The sequence below is a fragment of the Pseudophryne corroboree genome, chromosome 1 (assembly GCF_028390025.1).
Source record: "Pseudophryne corroboree isolate aPseCor3 chromosome 1, aPseCor3.hap2, whole genome shotgun sequence".
Taxonomy (NCBI): Eukaryota; Metazoa; Chordata; class Amphibia; order Anura; family Myobatrachidae; genus Pseudophryne; species Pseudophryne corroboree.
Genome location: NC_086444.1, coordinates 636,723,994 through 636,745,025, shown reverse-complemented (window position 1 = coordinate 636,745,025; position 21,032 = coordinate 636,723,994). Strand labels below are relative to the sequence as shown.

Sequence of the window (21,032 nt, the reverse complement as noted above, 5' to 3'; positions counted from 1 at the left end):
AGAATAAATAGTAGCGCGCCACCATGCCCGCAAGGGGCTATTTTGCGCTCACCCCGCTGCCTTCATGCCGGTGGTCGGGATCCCAAGCGCCGGCATAACATACTACGCCCCTACACAGTCCTCCTGAGCCATTTACCTCACCGCACAACCCGGCTGAAATCCCCCCACGGCCGCCGCTGTCAGTCATTATGCGATTTCATCCGCCAGGGATGTGATCGCATAGTGACTCCTCACACAGGCGCACTGCCGTTGCTACAGGAAAACGGCCATCTGCGTTCACGCACACAGCAGTAGCAATGGCTAAATACTATGGCCCTCATTCCGAGTTGATCGGTCGCAAGGCGAATTTAGCAGAGTTACACACGCTAAGCCGCCGCCTACTGGGAGTGAATCTTAGCTTCTTAAAATTGCGACCGATGTATTCGCAATATTGCGATTACTAACTACTTAGCAGTTTCAGAGTAGCTCCAGACTTACTCTGCCTGTGCGATCAGTTCAGTGCTTGTCGTTCCTGGTTGACGTCACAAACACACCCAGCGTTCGCCCAGGCACTCCCACCGTTTCTCCGGCCACTCCTGCGTTTTTTCCGGAAACTGTAGCGTTTTCAGCCACACGCCCCTGAAACGCCGTGTTTCCGCCCAGTAACACCCATTTCCTGTCAATCACATTACGATCGCCGGAGCGAAGAAAAAGCCGTGAGTAAAAATACTTTCTTCATAGTAAAGTTACTTGGCGCAGTCGCAGTGCGAACATTGCGCATGCGTACTAAGCGGATTTTCACTGCGATGCGATGAAAAAGAACGAGCGAACAACTCGGAATGAGGGCCCATGCTTTTAATGAACCATAATGAGTTTGCATAGATGATATATGACATGGTCACTTCATTAAAAAAAAGACTGTAGCAGTACAAAATGAAAAAATTTGAATGAGCAGATTCCATTTTAATGTCTACTGTAATAAAATGCCGCAATCTCAAATGTAACCCGTAAACTGCAGCTTGTGCTGCGCTGATGTCTCGTGCTAGGACTCCCTGGGAACTACAGCTCCCGGCATCCTTTACGGTTGGCTTTTGACGTTTTTTTTTTCCTCTCTGCCGCAGCCAATGATAACTCACGCGGCGAGAGAACGGATGCGTTTTCCTGTGCAACCTACCTTGGCAACCTCTGTCACACTGCTGACGGACGTCCCGCAAAGCCAATCAGTATCCCGATCCGCTGATAGAGGGTAGAAGTCGCCAATTTGAGAGTGGAGCTGCGCCTCCAGCTTATGCGTGGCAACCAATGAAAAGCTGCGCCGCGCTGGGGACGCAGAAAGCACAGCGGCGGGCTTGTGTGAGTGGGTGAGGCTGGATGAGCTGGGTGCAGAAGACAGATGATTATGGTTGGTACATGATGCATATACAGGGGCATAGTGAGGGCATCAGGTGAGACGTGGATCTCGCCGGGGTGAGGCCAGGTACAGCATGGGAGCGCTGGGCCTGTCATGTGGATGTCGGCCAAGATGTCTGTGAGGAGAGGCAGAGCGGAGGAGGGGGGCATGCACTGGGGAGGGGGGCATACGGGTTGGGCAGACTATGCCCTGGGGCAGTTTCTGCCTGTGTAGGGCTCTAATAAAGAGCGTTTGGAAAGTCATGATGGTTCCTGCCTTGTGTATGGAAAGTGAGACGTAGAGGCCTAGTCCTGTCCACAGCACAGTGGCTAGCATTGGAAAGACTGCACTGATGCGTATGCCCTCTGTGCATAGATGTCCCAGTGTCTACCTCTCCTCTTTCATGTGTGCAATATAAAGGGCCCCATACACTAGGACAATAATGCCCGATTTCATCTGATTTCGGGCATTCGGTCCGATATATTGGATGAAATCGGGCATTTTGGAGGTGTTTCCGATCTGATGCGCGTTCCCGTAAGCACCGGATCGGATCCTCCAGATTGAATGTAATGCACATTCAATCACGTTCAACCCCGCAGGCATGGCTGGGATTGCCCAAGATACATCGTATGCTGTCTTTTTGCATACGCTGTATATTGGGCGATCCTGCTCCCCCTGAGAGGCTGCCGGGGTGATCACCGGCGACATGTCAGAAAGACATGTCGCATTAGTGTATGGGGCCCTTAAGCCCCATGGAGGCCAGAGCCGTGCATGTCTGGGCAATTCATACTGTATTTGCATGTGTGTGATGTGAGACTGTAGATTAGGAAATAGCTGACGCAGATTGGCATACTACTAATACCACTTTCAGACAGAAAACCTGGCAATTACCTGGCATTTCCGTGCTGGGTCGTGTTGCTGGGCTCTGTCTGACCCCCCCCCCCCCCCCCATTTTTACACAGCAAATTACCAGGTCGAGAATTTCGGTAATATGCAGGTCAACACGGGTATTTTGTCTGTGTGAAAGGGTCAACCTATGTGTCTGTTATGACACATGCACACAATGGGCGGTATTCAGCCATTGTGCCCGAACGGAATTGAATTTTGCCCAGAAGGTATATACTTGAATTTATACAGTGCACGTATGCTTCTGATTGTCCGTATTATCCCCTTGTATGAAGCTACATATTTTTGGTGGCACACTTCTAAATAAAAGGCTACAATAATGTGTACACTGTTAATAAGCAAGTTTTGCAAGTGTTGACTATATTGAGTGAGGGAACCAGAATCTAATGTGATGAGCTGGATTATTTTTAAAAGACATTATTCATCCTACAAAGCTTCTTGAGTGTACTGTTATACAAATGATTGCAGATGGCACTTTTATTATTTCATGGGAGCGATTCAACTGTTTCCTTCGGCAGTGGGCGCCTTACAGAGGAATTCAATTGTTGCTCAGTTCTGGTGCGCATGCTATGGAAGGGGGGACACATTTCTGTTTGCAGTTTCCTGAGGTGAGCAGGGGTGGTATTCATGTGACCGACGGTCGGGAGACCGACAGTCACATGACCTCCTCCAGCATCCTGACCCCTCACTATCCCGATGGTCGGCATGCCGACCAACAGGGACTATTTCCACTCGTGAGTGTCCACGACACCCATAGAGTGGGAATAGAACCCGTGGTGACCGTAGGTCGCCACCGAGCCCGCAAGGGGCTTACTGCACTCGCCCATCCCTGCCGGGATCCCGGCGTTGGTAAGCTGAGGAGACCGCCGGTCAGCCATACTACACCCGGTAAGCAGAGATATATGAATACTCTATGGTTTGGGCACCCAAACTGCTGCATGTGTACGTGCTTTCAATCGAGCTGACATTGTTGATCTTGCAAGCTGTGTCCTTGATGAACTTATTTTCCATATAAATTGGTACTGTACAGAAACTAATTCTTGTCCTAAATGTTTTGTTTTCCTTCTCTTCCTTTCTAGGCGGACTTTTTAAAAGGCTTACCAGTCTACAATGAAAACAATTTTAGCAGATTTCATGCAGACTCTGTGTGTAAAGCCTCAGTAAGTAACTTCCCATAGTAGTTGAAGTGCATCTAAAATATCAAATTGTTCCTGATTTTAAATTGGTTACCTGTATTGTGGGCTTCAATACCTGTTTTTAAGTGATTCATGTTCTCTCTCTTTGTTGGTTCTTCGGGTCAAACTTTCGATCAGTTCCTTTACTGGAACCCACAGGTAGGTTCCAGTAAAGGATCATAAAAGACCATACAGAGTCGCTTATACCCCTTTTACACAGCCAGCTTGTAACACTAGTTATTGCACATGAGCGTGCATAACCCGTGTTGCTGTTTGATGTAAAAGGGCCCAGTTGAAATAATCCGTATTCCAACTTGCTGTGTAAACGGGAGCCAGGTCGCATTGACCCGACTCCCGTTCACAGTATATGTACGGGTGGCTTCACCGCTGACGTCACCAACCCGGCAATATGCCGGGTTAGTAAGTGTGATGGTGAGGGGCCTGAGGCGGGTCGAGTCCGGAAGCTCCCGTGTCATGCAACCGGGTGCGACCTGGTAAATTTGGTCTAAAAGAGGTATTAATAAGGTGTTGGGCCACCATGTATGGTCTGTATTCATCATGGCATTGAGTCTGGAATTGTGCAGAAGGAGTTGTACAGCACCATTCTTCCAGGAGAAAGACACTCAGCTGATGCTTCATTGGGGTATGGGTTGTTGGGTTGACTCGGCTTAGGTCGACGGGTCAAAAGGTCGATGGGTCAAAAGGTCAACATGGGTTTTTGGACTTTTTTGGGCGTCTTTTTCTTCGTAAAGTGACGGGGAACCCCAATTAGTGCACCGTGTCCCCTCGCTTGGCTTGCGGTTACTGTTCCCAATTGTAGTCCACGTGGATCGTCAAGTATGAAAAAGTCCAAACAAATTAAGAAAAATGTGTAAAACTTTTTACCTGTCGACCTATTGACCATGTCAACCTGATGACTGTCGACCTAACGACCATATCCCCTTCATTGATGGTGATGGGAAAATATGTCCGGCATTGGTTTAGAATATCCCATACATCATGGGTCTTCAACCTGTGGCCCTCCAGCTTCTGTGGAACTACACATCCCAGCATTCCTTTCCTCAGTTTTAGCATACCTTAATAGCAAAACTATGGCAGGGCATGTTGGGATGTGTAGTTCCACAGCAGCTGGAGGGCCACAGATTGGAGACCCATGCCATAAATGGTTGTTTGGATTCAAAGTGACTGAGAATGCAGTGTAATGAATATCAGTGTCCTGCTCATCAAATCATTGGGAGACCACTTGCTCGGTGGATGTCTACATACAGGAGTACAGTGCATCCAGAAAGTATTCACAGTGCTTCACTTTCTCCACATTTTTGTTATGTTACAGCCTTATTCCACAATGGAATAAATTCATTTTTTACCCTCAAAATTCTGCACACAATACCTCACAATGACCATGTGAAAAGTTTTTTTTTTTTTTTGTTTTTTTTTTTTTTTTTTTAGAGTTTTGCAAATATATTAAAAATAAAAAAAACTAAAATCTCACATGTACATAAGTATTATCAGCCTTTGCTCAATACTTTGTTGATGCACCTTTGGCAGCAATTACAGCCTGAAGTCTTTTTGAACATGATGCCACAAGCTGGACACACCTATCTTTGGGCAGTTTTGCCTATTCCTCTTTGCAACACCTCTCAAGCTTCATCTGGGTGTATGGGAAGCGTCTGTGCACAGCCATTTTCAGATCTCTCCAGAGATGTCCAATTGGATTCAGGTCTGGCCTCTGGCTGGGCCACTCAAGGACATTCACAGAGTTGTCCTGAAGCAACTCCTTTAATATCTTGGTTGTGTGCTTAGGGTCGTTGTCCTGCTGAAAGATGAACCGCCGCCCCAGTCTGAGGTTGAGAACACTCTGGAGCAGGTTTTCATCCAGGATGTCTCTGTACATTGCTGCATTAATCTTTCCCTCTAACCTGACCAGTCTCCCAGTTCCTGCCCCTGAAAAACATCCCCACAGCATGATGCTGCAACTACCATGCTTCACTGTAGGGATGGTATTGGCCTGGTGATGAGCGGTGCTTGGTTTCTTCCAAACATGATTCCCGGCGGGGGGGGGGGGGTCGTTGTGGTACTGAGTGGGCTCCATTGTAGGGGAACTGGTTCCTGGTTGACTGGAGTCCTGAGGTGGAATCGCGGTGTGGTGTTTTCCCCGGTATCTACAGTGACCGGGTCTCTCCTCCGTGTGTCCTGGCTACCAGCTCCCTCTGCTGCATTATGGCTCCTTACTTACCTGCAAGCTCCTCTCCTTCTGCCTGGCTGGCTTTTATGGATCGATGTGGAGGACTCTTGCGGTTTGGCTGTATTCCGGCTCCCGTTCATTTAATGTGGCGTCTGCGGCGTGCTGCTCATGAACCGCTGCCATCTTGTTGTTGTGGTCTCCTCTGGCTGCTGTACGGATCCTCCTGCAGCTTCCTGCACTGTGTGAGAAGTGAATAGAATCATCTTGCCGCTTATATCTCTGAGCTACAGCGGCTGAATCCCAGTGCTGTCTCCCATTCCAGCAGTCCTCTGGTGTTTCTCTCCTGTGTATACTTGTGCATAGACTGCCTGATATCTCCTGCTCTGCTGGTGGGCACTGGCGGTGTGCTAGCCGCCGCCATCTTGCTATTTGGTCCTTATCTTGCCTGGTGTTCTCTTCTGTTTCGATACCTGTAGGTTTTCAACATGGTCAGCTCTCTGCATTATATAGTTCAAGCCATTTCTGCTTCTCCTCAGAGGCTTCTCACTAAGCTGGACGGCATGTTGGATGCATCTCCCAGTTCTCTGGCTGCTGCTCATGTATTCCCTATGACAGAATCCCTCTCCACTGTATCCTGTTCAGAGGCGGCGGACGCTATTGAACTAGACTTCGCCACAATTTCTGGAGGGTCTGACTTTTTAGTGGAGTCTCTGAAGATCCGATTAACACCTCTGTTGGTTGAATCACTGTTCATTAATTTGCCTTTCAAGCACTTTGGCTATACTTTTGTGTGCCCTCGGATGGATGGAAGAGTCCAGGATTTTCTGTTTCAGCCGTTCATGCCCTCATATGAAGGTTCTTGGAAATATGGGACTGGTTTTGTAACTATTTCGGAGGTTGAGGCTTTGCCTGATTAATATGTTGCAACTTGCCACCTTATAGTAACGTTCGGTCACCCTATATGCTGTGGTTATAGTTTTGTTTATTTTCATTATTTTTATCCTTACTTACTGTTAATTTCTGTATGTGCCGTTGCATATCACTATGATATCTGATGTTAACTATGTGAGAACTACAATATTCTTAAACAGCGGGAGAGCTGGGTTTCACCTAGCTCAGGATATATATATATATATAATCTCTATCTATCCCTCCGTCATTTATCCTTGTACCTTTAATATTCATCGGTGGGGTGGGGGTTGGCTAGTTAGTGTTGTTTAGGGAGAGATGGGGTTTTAGGGATCCAAGTATACCTAAGTTGGGGATAGGCTATACAGGGTGGGGGGCTACTGGGCAAGTAGTTAATGGGGGTGGGGGGGGGAGGGGGGGCTTAAGGGGATCCAGCTATACCAAGGTTGGGATTAGGCTATACAGGCTGGGGGTTTTTGCGGTAGTTTGTTTTGGGGTGTTTAGTTTTGTTTTCGTTATATATTGCAGGGTTTTATGTTTTGTCTGTGTATGGACAATGTCTTAGGATTTTAATTATTTTTCATCTTATACGGTATAATTAGGCGAGTGTTTTATTCATGGTCTGCAGTGCCACTACTTCTGTATTTTTCTATGCCTCGTGCCTTTTTTTTTTTTTACTTTATCCTTGATGCGTGAGCTCACATGGCGCCTGTGGGCTCTTACTGCTGATTGTTCTACTATGAGGTGTATTGCATATCCTGACCTATCAGGTGTGTTCTGTTCCTATATTCTGTGTCAATTGCCTGACCATACTTCTGATTGGGTACTGCATACTTTCATATACCTGCCATTGTTTGTCTTTATTTATATTTTTTTCTATTTTTATTCTGTTTTTGGGATGTTCATGCAAAACTTTCAATAAAAAGTGCACTATTTAAACCCCCCCCCCCCCCAAAAAAAAAAAAAAACCCATGATGCCTGGCATTCACGCCAAAAAGTTCAATCTTTGTCTCATCAGACCAGAGAATTTTGTTTCCCATGGTCTGAGAGTCCTTCAGGTGTATTTTGGCAAACTCCAGGCGTGCTGCCATGTGCTTTTTACTAAGGAGTGGCTTCCGTCTGGACATACTACCATTGCAGGACAGAAAACAGAGAGTTGTGGTAAATGGAGTGCATTCACAGGAGGGAAATGTTACTAGTGGAGTACCACAGGGATCTTTACTTGGACCAGTGCTTTTTAATATCTTTATTGGTGACATTGCAAATTGCATTAAAGGGAAAGTATGCCTTTTTGCAGATGACACAAAAGTAGTCAACAGGGTAGACACACCAAGAGGGGTAAAACAAATGATTGAGGATCTAGGTAGACTAGAGGAATGGTCAAGAGTGTGGCAATTAAAGTTTAATGCCAAAAAAAGTAAATTCGTGGACTTGGGTCTCAAAAATCCAAAGGCTAAATTATAGTGTTATTGGCACTATACTGGAAACTACTGAGGAGGAAAGGGATCTAGGTGTCACTATTTCAGGGGACTTAAAGGCAGGTTAACAATGTAACAAATCAATTAGGAAGGCTAGTCAGATGCTTGGCTGCATTGGGAGAGGAATCAGCAGCAGAACGAAAGAAGTAATAATGCCACTGTATAGGTCATTGGTACGGCCTCATCTAGAATACGGTGTTCAATTCTGGAGGCCATATCTTCAAAAAGATATTAATACATTAGAGACTGTACAAAGAAGGGCAATTAAAATGGTGCGTGGCCTACATCACAAAACATACCCAGAAAGACTAAGAAATCTCTATGTATAGTTTGGAGCAGAGAAGGGAAAGGGGGGACATGATAGAAACTTTCAAATATATCAAAGGTTTTAACAAAGTCCAGGAGGGGAACATTCTCCAAAGAGAAGCAATAGGACACAAGGACATGAACTGAGATTGGAGGGGGGGATGTTCAGGGGAAAAATTACTTCACAGAAATGGTAGTGGAATAGCGTCCCATCAGAGGTGGTAGATGCTAAGACAGTAAAACAATTTAAACATGCATGGAATAGACATAAAGATATCCTTACAAAAAAATGAGGATCAAATAAGGTTTGACATAAAAAAAAAAAAAAAAATTATTAAAATATGGTAAAAAAAAAAAAAAAAAAAGGGCAGACTAGATGGGCCAGACTAGATAGATTGCCGTAAAATTCTGTGTTTCATAAAGGCTTGATTGGTGGATTGCTGCAGAGATGGTTGTCCTTCTGGAAGGTTATCCTCTCAACAGAGGAATGCTGTAGCTCTTACAGAGTGACCATCGGGTTCTTGGTCACAATCGCACAGTTTAGACGGCCGACCAGCTTTAGGAAGAGTCCTGGTGGTTCCGAACGTCTTCCATTTACAGATGATTGAGACCTCTGTGCTCATTGGGACCTTCAAAGCAGCAGATATTTTTCTGTACCCTTCCCCAGATTTGTGCCTCGAGACAATCCTGTGTCGGAGGTCTACAGACAATTCCTTTGACTTGGTGCATGTTTGAGCACAAACCAAGCATGATCAAGTGTGGGACTTTATATAGAGAGGTGTGTGCCTTTCTAACTTATGTCCAATCAACTGAATTTCTCTGACGTCCTAGTGGATGCTGGGTACTCCGTAAGGACCATGGGGAAAAGACGGGCTCTGCAGGAGACTGGGCACTCTAAAAGAAAGATTAGGTACTGTCTGGTGTGCACTGGCTCCTCCCTCTATGCCCCTCCTCCAGACCTCAGTTAGAATCTGTGCCCGGCCCGAGCTGGTTGCACACTAGGGGCTCTCCTGAGCTTCTAGAAAAGAAAGTATTTGTTAGGTTTTTTTATTTTCAGTGAGATCTGCTGGCAACAGACTCACTGCTACGTGGGACTTAGGGGAGAGAAGCAAACCTACCTGCTTGCAACTAGCTTGTGCTTCTAGGCTACTGGACACCATTAGCTCCAGAGGGATCGAACACAGGGCCCGACCTCGATCGTCCGTTCCTGGAGCCGCGCCGCCGTCCCCCTTGCAGAGCCAGAAGACGGAAGAAACCGGAGGAAATCGGCGGCTGAAGACTTCGGTCTTCATTAAGGTAGCGCACAGCACTGCAGCTGTGCGCCATTGCTCCCTATGCACACCACACACTCCGGTCACTGATGGGTGCAGGGCGCTGGGGGGGGCGGCGCCCCCTGGGCAGCAATTAGAGTACCTTACATGGCAAAAAGCACATAATACAGTCTAATAAACTGTATTTCTCTGACGTCCTAAGTGGATGCTGGGGACTCCGTAAGGACCATGGGGAATAGCGGCTCCGCAGGAGACAGGGCACAAAAGTAAAAGCTTTAGGATCAGGTGGTGTGCACTGGCTCCTCCCCCTATGACCCTCCTCCAAGCCTCAGTTAGGTTTTTGTGCCCGGCCGAGAAGGGTGCAATCTAGGTGGCTCTCCTAAAGAGCTGCTTAGAGTAAAAGTTTTGTTAGGTTTTTTATTTTCAGTGAGTCCTGCTGGCAACAGGCTCACTGCAACGAGGGACTTAGGGGAGAAGAAGTGAACTCACCTGCGTGCAGGATGGATTGGCTTCTTAGGCTACTGGACACTAGCTCCAGAGGGACGATCACAGGTACAGCCTGGATGGGTCACCGGAGCCGCGCCGCCGACCCCCTTGCAGATGCCGAAGAGAGAAGAGGTCCAGAAACCGGCGGCTGAAGACTTCTCAGTCTTCATGAGGTAGCGCACAGCACTGCAGCTGTGCGCCATTGCTCTCAGCACACTTCACACCAACGGTCACTGAGGGTGCAGGGCGCTGGGGGGGGCGCCCTGGGCAGCAATGAAAGTACCTATGCTGGCTAAAAATACATCACATATAGCCTCTGGGGCTATATGGATGTATTTAACCCTTGCCAGGTTGTCAGAAAAACGTGAGAAGAAGCTCACCGAAAAGGGGGCGGGGCCTATTCTCCTCAGCACACAGCGCCATTTTCCTACACAGCTCCGCTGCTAGGAAGGCTCCCAGGCTCTCCCCTGCACTGCACTACAGAAACAGGGTTAAAACAGAGAGGGGGGGCATTTATGTGGCGATATTATTATATATTAAGATGCTATAAGGGAAAACACTTATATAAGGTTGTCCCTGTATAATTATAGCGTTTTGGTGTGTGCTGGCAAACTCTCCCTCTGTCTCCCCAAAGGGCTAGTGGGGTCCTGTCCTCTATCAGAGCATTCCCTGTGTGTTTGCTGTGTGTCGGTACGTGTGTGTCGACATGTATGAGGACGATGTTGGTGAGGAGGCGGAGCAATTGCCTGTAATGGTGATGTCACTCTCTAGGGAGTCGACACCGGAATGGATGGCTTATTTAGGGAATTACGTGATAATGTCAACACGCTGCAAGGTCGGTTGACGACATGAGACGGCCGGCAAACCAATTAGTACCTCTCCAGGCGTCTCAAACACCGTCAGGGGCTTTAAAACGCTCATTACCTCAGTCGGTCGACACAGACACGGACACTGACTCCAGTGTCGACGGTGAAGAAACAAACGTATTTTCCATTATGGCCACACGTTACATGTTAAGGGCAATGAAGGAGGTGTTACATATTTCTGATACTACAAGTACCACAAAAAAGGGTATTATGTGGGGTGTGAAAAAACTACCTGTAGTTTTTCCTGAATCGGATAAATTAAATGAAGTGTGTGATGATGCGTGGGTTTCCCCCGATAGAAAATTATTGGCGTTATACCCTTTCCCGCCAGAAGTTAGGGCGCGTTGGGAAACACCCCCTAGGGTGGATAAGGCGCTCACACGCTTATCAAAACAAGTGGCGTTACCGTCTCCAGATACGGCCGCCCTCAAGGAGCCAGCTGATAGGAGGCTGGAAAATATCCTAAAAAGTATATACACACATACTGGTGTTATACTGCGACCAGCGATCGCCTCAGCCTGGATGTGCAGCGCTGGGGTGGCTTGGTCGGATTCCCTGACTGAAAATATTGATACCCTTGACAGGGACAGTATTTTATTGACTATAGAGCATTTAAAGGATGCATTTCTATATATGCGAGATGCACAGAGGGATATTTGCACTCTGGCATCAAGAGTAAGTGCGATGTCCATGTCTGCCAGAAGATGTTTATGGACACGACAGTGGTCAGGTGATGCAGATTCCAAACGGCACATGGAAGTATTGCCGTATAAAGGGGAGGAGTTATTTGGGGTCGGTCCATCGGACCTGGTGGCCACGGCAACAGCTGGAAAATCCACCTTTTTTACCCCAAGTCACATCTCAGCAGAAAAAGACACCGTCTTTTCAGCCTCAGTCCTTTCGTCCCCATAAGGGCAAGCGGGCAAAGGCCAGTCATATCTGCCCAGGGGTAGAGGAAAGGGAAGAAGACTGCAGCAGGCAGCCCCTTCCCAGGAACAGAAGCCCTCCACCGCTTCTGCCAAGTCCTCAGCATGACGCTGGGGCCGTACAAGCGGACTCAGGTGCGGTGGGGGGTCGTCTCAAGAGTTTCAGCACGCAGTGGGCTCACTCGCAAGTGGACCCCTGGATCCTACAAGTAGTATCCCAGGGGTACAGATTGGAAATTCGAGACGTCTCCCCCTCGCAGGTTCCTGAAGTCTGCTTTACCAACGTCTCTCTCCGACAGGGAGGCAGTATTGGAAACAATTCACAAGCTGTATTCCCAGCAGGTGATAATCAAAGTACCCCTCCTACAACAAGGAAAGGGGTATTATTCCACACTATTTGTGGTACTGAAGCCAGACGGCTCGGTGAGACCTATTCTAAATCTGAAATCTTTGAACACTTACATACAAAGGTTCAAATCAAGATGGAGTCACTCAGAGCAGTGATAGCGAACCAGGAAGAAGGGGACTATATGGTGTCCCTGGACATCAAGGATGCTTACCTCCATGTCCCAATTTGCCCTTCTCACCAAGGGTACCTCAGGTTCGTGGTACAGAACTGTCACTATCAGTTTCAGACGCTGCCGTTTGGATTGTCCACGGCACCCCGGGTCTTTACCAAGGTAATGGCCGAAATGATGATTCTTCTTCAAAGAAAAGGCGTCTTAATTATCCCTTACTTGGACGATCTCCTGATAAGGGCAAGGTCCAGAGAACAGTTGGAGGTCGGAGTAGCACTATCTCAAGTAGTTCTACGACAGCACGGGTGGATTCTAAATATTCCAAAATCGCAGCTGATTCCGACGACACGTCTGCTGTTCCTAGGGATGATTCTGGACACAGTCCAGGAAAAGGTGTTTCTCCCGGAGGAGAAAGCCAGGGAGTTATCCGAGCTAGTCAGAAACCTCCTAAAACCAGGCCAAGTGTCAGTGCATCAATGCACAAGAGTCCTGGGAAAAATGGTGGCTTCTTACGAAGCGATTCCATTCGGCAGATTTCACGCAAGAATTTTTCAGTGGGATCTGCTGGACGAATGGTCCGGATCGCATCTTCAGATGCATCAGCGGATAATCCTGTCTCCAAGGACAAGGGTGTCTCTTCTGTGGTGGCTGCAGAGTGCTCATCTACTAGAGGGCAGCAGATTCGGCATTCAGGACTGGGTCCTGGTGACCACGGATGCCAGCCTGAGAGGCTGGGGAGCAGTCACACAGGGAAGAAATTTCCAAGGAGTATGGTCAAGTCTGGAGACTTCTCTCCACATAAATATACTGGAGCTAAGGGCAATTTACAATGCTCTGAGCCTAGGAAGACCTCTGCTTCAAAGTCAACCGGTGCTGATCCAGTCGGACAACATCACGGCAGTCGCCCACGTAAACAGACAGGGCGGCACAAGAAGCAGGAGGGAAATGGCAGCAAGGATTCTTCACGGGGCGAAAAATCATGTGATAACACTGTCAGCGGTGTTCATTCCGGGAGTGGACAACTGGGAAGCAGACTTCCTCAGCAGGCACGACCTCCACCCGGGAGAGTGGGGACTTCATCTGGAAGTCTTCCACATGATTGTGAACCGTTGGGAAAGACCAAAGGTGGACATGATGGCGTCCCGTCTGAACAAAAAACTGGACAGGTATTGCGCCAGGTCAAGAGAACCTCAGGCAATAGCTGGGACGCTCTGGTAACACCGTGGGTGTACCAGTCGGTGTATGTGTTCCCTCCTCTGCCTCTCATACCCAAGGTACTGAGAATTATAAGACGGAGAGGAGTAAGAACTATACTCGTGGCTCCTGATTGGCCAAGAAGGACGTGGTACCCGGAACTTCAAGAGATACTAAGAAGGGACTTGCTTCAGCAAGGATCATGTCTGTTCCAAGACTTACCGCGGCTGCGTTTGACGGCATGGCGGTTGATCGCCGGATCCTAAGGGAAAAAGGCATTCCGGAAGAGGTCATCCCTACCCTGGTCAGAGCCAGGAAGGAGGTGACCGCACAACATTATCACCGCATTTGGCGAAAATATGTTGCATGGTGTGTGGCCAAGAAGGCCCCACGGAGGAATTTCAACTCGGTCGATTCCTGCATTTCCTACAAACAGGAGTGTCTATGGGCCTCAAATTGGGGTCCATTAAGGTTCAAATTTCGGCCCTGTCGATTTTCTTCCAGAAAGAATTGGCTTCAGTTCCTGAAGTCCAGAAGTTTGTCAAGGGAGTACTGCATATACAACCCCCTTTTGTGCCTCCAGTGGCACTGTGGGATCTCAACGTAGTTCTGGGATTCCTCAAATCACATTGGTTTAAACCGCTCAAATCTGTGGATTTGAAATATCTCACATGGAAAGTGACCATGCTGTTGGCCCTGGCCTCGGCCAGGCGAGTGTCAGAATTGGCGGCTTTGTCTCACAAAAGCCCATATCTGATTGTCCATTCGGACAGGGCAGAGCTGCGGACTCGTCCCCAGTTTCTCTCTAAGGTGGTGTCAGCGTTTCAACTGAACCAGCTTATTGTGGTACCTGCGGCTACTAGGGACTTGGAGGACTCCAAGTTGCTAGATGTTGTCAGGGCCCTGAAAATATAGGTTTCCAGGACGGCTGGAGTCAGGAAAACTGACTTGCTGTTATCCTGTATGCACCCAACAAACTGGGTGCTCTTGCTTCTAAGCAGACGATTGCTAGTTGGATGTGTAGTACAATTCAGCTTGCACATTCTGTGGCAGGCCTGCCACAGCCAAAATATGTAAATGCCCATTCCACAAGGAAGGTGGGCTCATCTTGGGCGGCTGCCCGAGGGGTCTCGGCTTTACAACTTTGCCGAGCTGCTACTTGGTCAGGGGCAAACACGTTTGCAAAATTCTACAAATTTGATACCCTGGCTGAGGAGGACCTGGAGTTCTCTCATTCGGTGCTGCAGAGTCATCCGCACTTTGGTATAATCCCCATGGTCCTTAAGGAGTCCCCAGCATCCACTTAGGACGTCAGAGAAAATAAGAATTTACTTACCGATAATTCTATTTCTCGTAGTCCGTAGTGGATGCTGGGCGCCCATCCCAAGTGCCAATTGTCTGCAATACTTGTACATAGTTATTGTTACAAAAATCGGGTTATTATTGTTGTGAGCCATCTTTTCAGAGGCTCCGCTGTTATCATGCTGTTAACTGGGTTCAGATCACAGGTTGTACAGTGTGATTGGTGTGGCTGGTATGAGTCTTACCCGGGATTCAAAATCCTTCCTTATTGTATACCTTCGTCCGGGCACAGTATCCTGAGGCTTGGAGGAGGGTCATAGGGGGAGGAGCCAGTGCACACCACCTGATCCTAAAGCTTTTACTTTTGTGCCCTGTCTCCTGCGGAGCCGCTATTCCCCATGGTCCTTACGGAGTCCCCAGCATCCACTACGGACTACGAGAAATAGAATTATCGGTAAGTAAATTCTTATTATGTGCATAATCCCCCGCCATAAAAGTATATAAAAAAGCGGGAGAAGTCTGCCGAGAAGGGGGCGGGGCTATCTCCCTCAGCACACCGCTGCCATTTTCTCTTCACAGCTCCCCAGGCTCTCCCCTGCAGTTTCCAGGCTCAAAGGGTAAGAAAGAGAGGGGGGCACTAAATTTAGGCGCAAACTGAGTATATTAAGCAGCTATAGGGAAATTTTCACTTTTGTTAGTGTAAATCCCTGTTTATATAGCGCTGTGGTGTGTGCTGGCATACTCTCTCTCTGTCTCCCCAAAGGACTTTGTGGGGTCCTGTCCTCAGTCAGAGCATTCCCTGTGTGTGTGTCGGTACGGCTGTGTCGACATGTTTGATGAGGACGCTTACGTGGAGGCGGAGCAGGTGCCGATAAGTGTGATGTCGCCCCCTGCGGGGCCGACACCTGAGTGGATGGATATGTGGAAGGTATTAACAGACAGTGTCAACTCCTTACATAAAAGGCTCGATGACGCAGCTTTGGGACAGCCGGCATCTCAGCCCGCGCCTGCCCAGGCATCTCAGAGGCCGTCGGGCTCAAAAACGCCCGCTATCTCAGATGGCAGACAAAGATGTCGACACGGAGTCTGACTCCAGTGTCGACGAGGATGAGACAAATATACAATCCACTAGGGCCATCCGATGCATGATTACGGCAATGAAAAATGTGTTGCACATTTCTGACATTAACCCGGTTACCACAAAAAAGGGTATTATGTTTGGGGAGAAAAAGCAGCCAGTGACTTTTCCCCCAATCTGATGATTTAAATGAATTGTGTGAAGAAGCGTGGGGTTCCCCAGATAAGAAACCAGTAATTTCTAAGCGGTTACTAATGGCGTACCCTTTCCCGCCAACGGATAGGTTACGCTGGGAGACATCCCCTAAGGTGGACAAGGCGCTCACACGCTTATCAAAAAAGGTGGCACTGCCTTCTCAGGATACGGCCGCCTTAAAGGAGCCTGCAGATAGAAAGCAGGAGGCTATCCTGAAGTCTGTGTATACACACTCAGGTACTATACTGAGACCTGCTATTGCTTCAGCATGGATGTGTAGTGCTGCAGCAGCGTGGTCTGATTCCCTGTCTGATAACATTGATTCCCTTGACAGGGACACTATATTGCTAACCATAGAGCATATTAAAGACGTAGTCTTATATATGAGAGATGCACAGAGGGACATTTGCCTGCTGGCATCTAGAATTAATGCAATGTCCATTTCTGCCAGGAGAGTATTATGGACTCGGCAGTGGACAGGTGATGCTGATTCTAAAAGGCACATGGAAATTTTGCCTTATAAGGGTGAGGAATTGTTTGGGGACGGTCTTTCGGACCTCGTATCCACAGCAACAGCTGGGAAGTCGACTTTTTTTACCTCAGGTTCCCTCACAGCCTAAGAAAGCACCGTATTATCAAGTACAGTCCTTTCGGCCTCAGAAAGGCAAGCGGGTTAGAGGCGCGTCCTTTCTGCCCAGAGGCAGGGGTAGAGGGAAAAAGCTGCACCATACAGCCAGTTCCCAAGAACAAAAATCCTCCCCTGCTTCCACTAAGTCCACCGCATGACGCTGGGGCTCCACATGTGGAGCCAGGTGCGGTGGGGGCCCGTCTCCGGAACTTCAGCGACCAGTGGGTTCGCTCACAGGTGGATCTCTGGGTTCTACAAGTGGTATCTCAGGGATACAAGCTGGAGTTCGAGACGTCTCCCCCTCGCCGTTACCTCAAATCAGCCTTGCCAGCTACTCCCCAGGACAGGGAGGTAGTACTGGCGGCAATTCACAAGCTGTACCTCCAGCAGGTGATAATCAAAGTTCCCCTCCTTCAACAGGGACGGGGTTACTATTCCACAATGTTTGTGGTACCGAAACCAGACGGTTCGGTGAGACCCATTCTAAATTTGAAATCCTTGAACAATTATATAAGGAAGTTCAAGTTCAAAATGGAATCGCTCAGGGCGGTTATTGCTAGCCTGGAAGAGGGGGATTACATGGTATCACTGGACATCAAGGATGCTTACCTACATGTCCCCATTTACCCACCTCACCAGGTGTACCTCCGTTTTGTGGTACAGGACTGCCATTACCAATTCCAGACGTTGCCGTTTGGTCTGTCCACGGCACCGAGGGTATTTACCAAAGTAATGGCCGAAATGATGATACTCCTTCGGAAGAAGGGAGTTATAATTATCCCGTACTTGGACGATCTCCTTATACAGGCGAGGTCCAGGGAGCAGTTGTTGGTCGGAGTAGCACTATCTCAGGAAGTGCTACAACAGCACGGCTGGATTCTGAATATCCCAAAGTCGCAGCTGGTTCCTACGACGCGTCTGCTGTTCCTGGGTATGATTCTGGACACAGAACAGAAGAAGGTGTTTCTCCCGGAGGAGAAGGCCAAGGAGTTGTCATCTCTGGTCAGAGACCTCCTAAAACCACAACAGGTATCGGTGCATCACTGCACGCGAGTCCTGGGAAAGATGGTAGCTTCTTACGAGGCAATTCCATTCGGCAGGTTCCATGCAAGGATCTTTCAGTGGGATCTGTTAGACAAGTGGTCCGGATCGCATCTTCAGATGCATCGGCTGATCACCCTGTCCCCGAGGGCCAGGGTGTCTCTGCTGTGGTGGCTGCAGAGTGCTCATCTTCTCGAAGGCCGCAGATTCGGCATACAGGACTGGGTCCTGGTGACCACGGATGCAAGCCTCCGAGGTTGGGGGGCAGTCACTCAGGGAAGAAACTTCCAGGGACTATGGTCGAGTCAGGAGGCTTCCCTACACATAAATATTCTGGAACTAAGGGCCATTTACAATGCCCTAAGTCAGGCAAAACCCCTGCTTCAAAACCAGCCGGTGCTGATTCAGTCAGACAACATCACGGCGGTCGCCCATGTAAACAGACAGGGCGGCACAAGAAGCAGGATGGCGATGGCAGAAGCCACAAGGATTCTCCGATGGGCGGAAAATCACGTGATAGCACTGTCAGCAGTGTTCATTCCGGGAGTGGACAACTGGGAAGCAGACTTCCTCAGCAGGCACGACCTCCACCCGGGAGAGTGGGGACTTCATCCAGAAGTCTTCCAGCTGATTGTAAATCGTTGGGAAAGGCCACAGGTGGACATGATGGCGTCCCGCCTCATCAAAAAGCTAAAACGATATTGCGCCAGGTCAAGGGACCCTCAGGCGATAGCTGTGGACGCTCTAGTGACACCGTGGGTGTACCAGTCGGTTTATGTGTTCCCTCCTCTTCCTCTCATACCAAAGGTACTGAGGATAATAAGAAAGAGAGGAGTAAGAACTATACTCATTGTTCCGGATTGGCCAAGAAGGACTTGGTACCCGGAACTACAAGAAATTATCTCAGAGGACCCCTGGCTTCTGCCTCTCAGACAGGACCTGCTGCAGCAGGGGCCCTGTCTGTTCCAAGACTTACCGCGGCTGCGTTTGACGGCATGGCGGTTGAACACCGGATCCTGAAGGAAAAGGGCATTCCGGAGGAAGTCATTCCTACACTGATTAAAGCTAGGAAAGAAGTTACCGCAAACCATTATCACCGCATTTGGTGAAAATATGTTGCGTGGTGTGAGGCCAGGAAGGCCCCAACGGAGGAATTTCAGCTGGGCCGTTTTCTGCTCTTCCTACAGTCAGGGGTGAATATGGGCCTAAAATTGGGTTCCTTTTAAGGTCCAGATTTCGGCTCTATCGATTTTCTTCCAGAGAGAACTGGCTTCACTACCTGAAGTTCAGACTTTTGTTAAGGGAGTGCTGCATATTCAGCCCCCTTTTGTGCCTCCAGTGGCACCTTGGGATCTCAACGTGGTGTTGGATTTCCTAAAGTCACATTGGTTTGAGCCACTTAAAACCGTGGAATTGAAATATCTCACGTGGAAAGTGGTCATGTTGTTGGCCTTGGCTTCGGCCAGGCGTGTATCAGAATTGGCGGCTTTGTCGTGTAAAAGCCCTTATCTGATTTTCCATATGGATAGGGCAGAATTAAGGACTCGTCCCCAGTTTCTCCCTAAGGTGATATCAGCTTTTCATCTGAACCAACCTATCGTGGTGCCTGCGGCTACTAAAGACTTGGAGGCTTCCAAGTTGTTGGACGTAGTCAGGGCCCTGAAAATCTGTGTTTCCAGGACAGCTGGAGTCAGACTGACTCGCTATTTATCCTGTATGCGCCCAACAAGTTGGGTGCACCTGCTTCAAAGCAGACTATTGCTCGCTGGATCTGTAGTACGATTCAGCTTGCACATTCTGCGGCTGGACTGCCGCATCCTAAATCAGTGAAAGCCCATTCCACGAGGAAGGTGGGCTCTTCTTGGGCGGCTGCCCGAGGGGTCTCGGCTTTACAACTTTGCCGAGCAGCTACTTGGTCGGGGTCAAACACATTTGCTAAATTCTACAAGTTTGACACCCTGGCTGAGGAGGACCTTGAGTTTGCCCATTCGGTGCTGCAGAGTCATCCGCACTCTCCCGCCCGTTTGGGAGCTTTGGTATAATCCCCATGGTCCTTACGGAGTCCCAGCATCCACTTAGGACGTCAGAGAAAATAAGATTTTACTCACCGGTAATTCTATTTCTCGTAGTCCATAGTGGATGCTGGGCGCCCATCCCAAATGTGGATTGTCTGCAATACTTGTATATAGTTATTGTTTAACTAAAGGGTTATTGTTGAGAGGCTCAGTTGTTGTCATACTGTTAACTGGGTATTGTATCACGAGTTATACGGTGTGATTGGTGTGGCTGGTATGAGTCTTACCCGGGATTCAAAATCCTCCCTTATTGTGTCAGCTCTTCCGGGCACAGTATCCTAACTGAAGTCTGGAGGAGGGTCATAGTGGGAGGAGCCAGTGCACACCAGTTAGACCTAAAGCTTTCTTTATAGTTGTGCCCAGTCTCCTGCGGAGCCGCTATTCCCCATGGTCCTTACGGAGTCCCAGCATCCACTACGGACTACGAGAAATAGAATTACCGGTGAGTAAATTCTTATTTTATGTAAAGATAGATATTGATACATTTTAGTATGTCATATCGTACATACAGAGTGTGCCCCTTTTTTCTAGAATTTTTTTTCTTTTTTTATTTCTATTTGTATGCTCTGAGTGCACCTCACTTTTAATATTTGAATGCTTTTACTCAAACTATAAACTATTAGAAAATTTTTCTCCTGTGTGAAAATCTTTCTCCATGATTTTCCTTTTCCTGCATAATTAACCTTCATTTCTACAGCGGGATACACTGTATTCCACAGGGAATAACATTGGGGTGTAGAGTATGATCTTGATCCGAGGCACCAACAGGCTAAAAGCTTTGACTGTTCCCAAGATGCTCAGCGCCACTACCTCTATAACCCCGCCTCCGTGCACAGGAGCTCAGTTTGTAAGTTGGTGCCTGCAGTGCAGGTAGCTAACAGGCAGGGCTGCTCCAGCAGCCCTAAGAAGAGCTATTTTAAAGATGATAGAAGACTTCAAGGGCTGCAGCAGAGGCACTCTAGTGCTAGATATCATTCTGATATCTCCTGCTGCAGCTCCATCACCTCCCCCAGCGGTGCTGTATACTCCCGTGTCCCTGGTTGCCGGGTACTTGCAGCGGAGGCTCCTGCTCTTCACCCAGGGCGCGCACACTCACCGAAGTTCTCCAGGATTGCGTGGCCACA

The 21,032-nt window shown here is 48.4% G+C and overlaps 1 protein-coding gene across 3 annotated transcripts in view; it reads left to right on the top strand.

Moving 5' to 3' along the window:
* Positions 1–1,038: 1,038 nt before the first annotated feature.
* Positions 1,039–21,032, top strand: part of DDA1 (DET1 and DDB1 associated 1) — a 66,827-nt gene continuing 46,833 nt past the window's right edge. The window contains exons 1-2 of one of the 3 annotated variants that reach the window (XM_063914587.1): positions 1,039–1,332; positions 3,355–3,435. In XM_063914587.1, the coding sequence (XP_063770657.1) occupies positions 1,282–1,332; positions 3,355–3,435 (132 nt within the window). In that variant the 5' untranslated portion in view covers positions 1,039–1,281. Of the gene's footprint in view, positions 1,382–3,354; positions 3,436–21,032 lie in introns of all 3 variants that reach the window. The other 2 variants (XM_063914589.1, XM_063914588.1) reach the window with 2 other exon arrangements.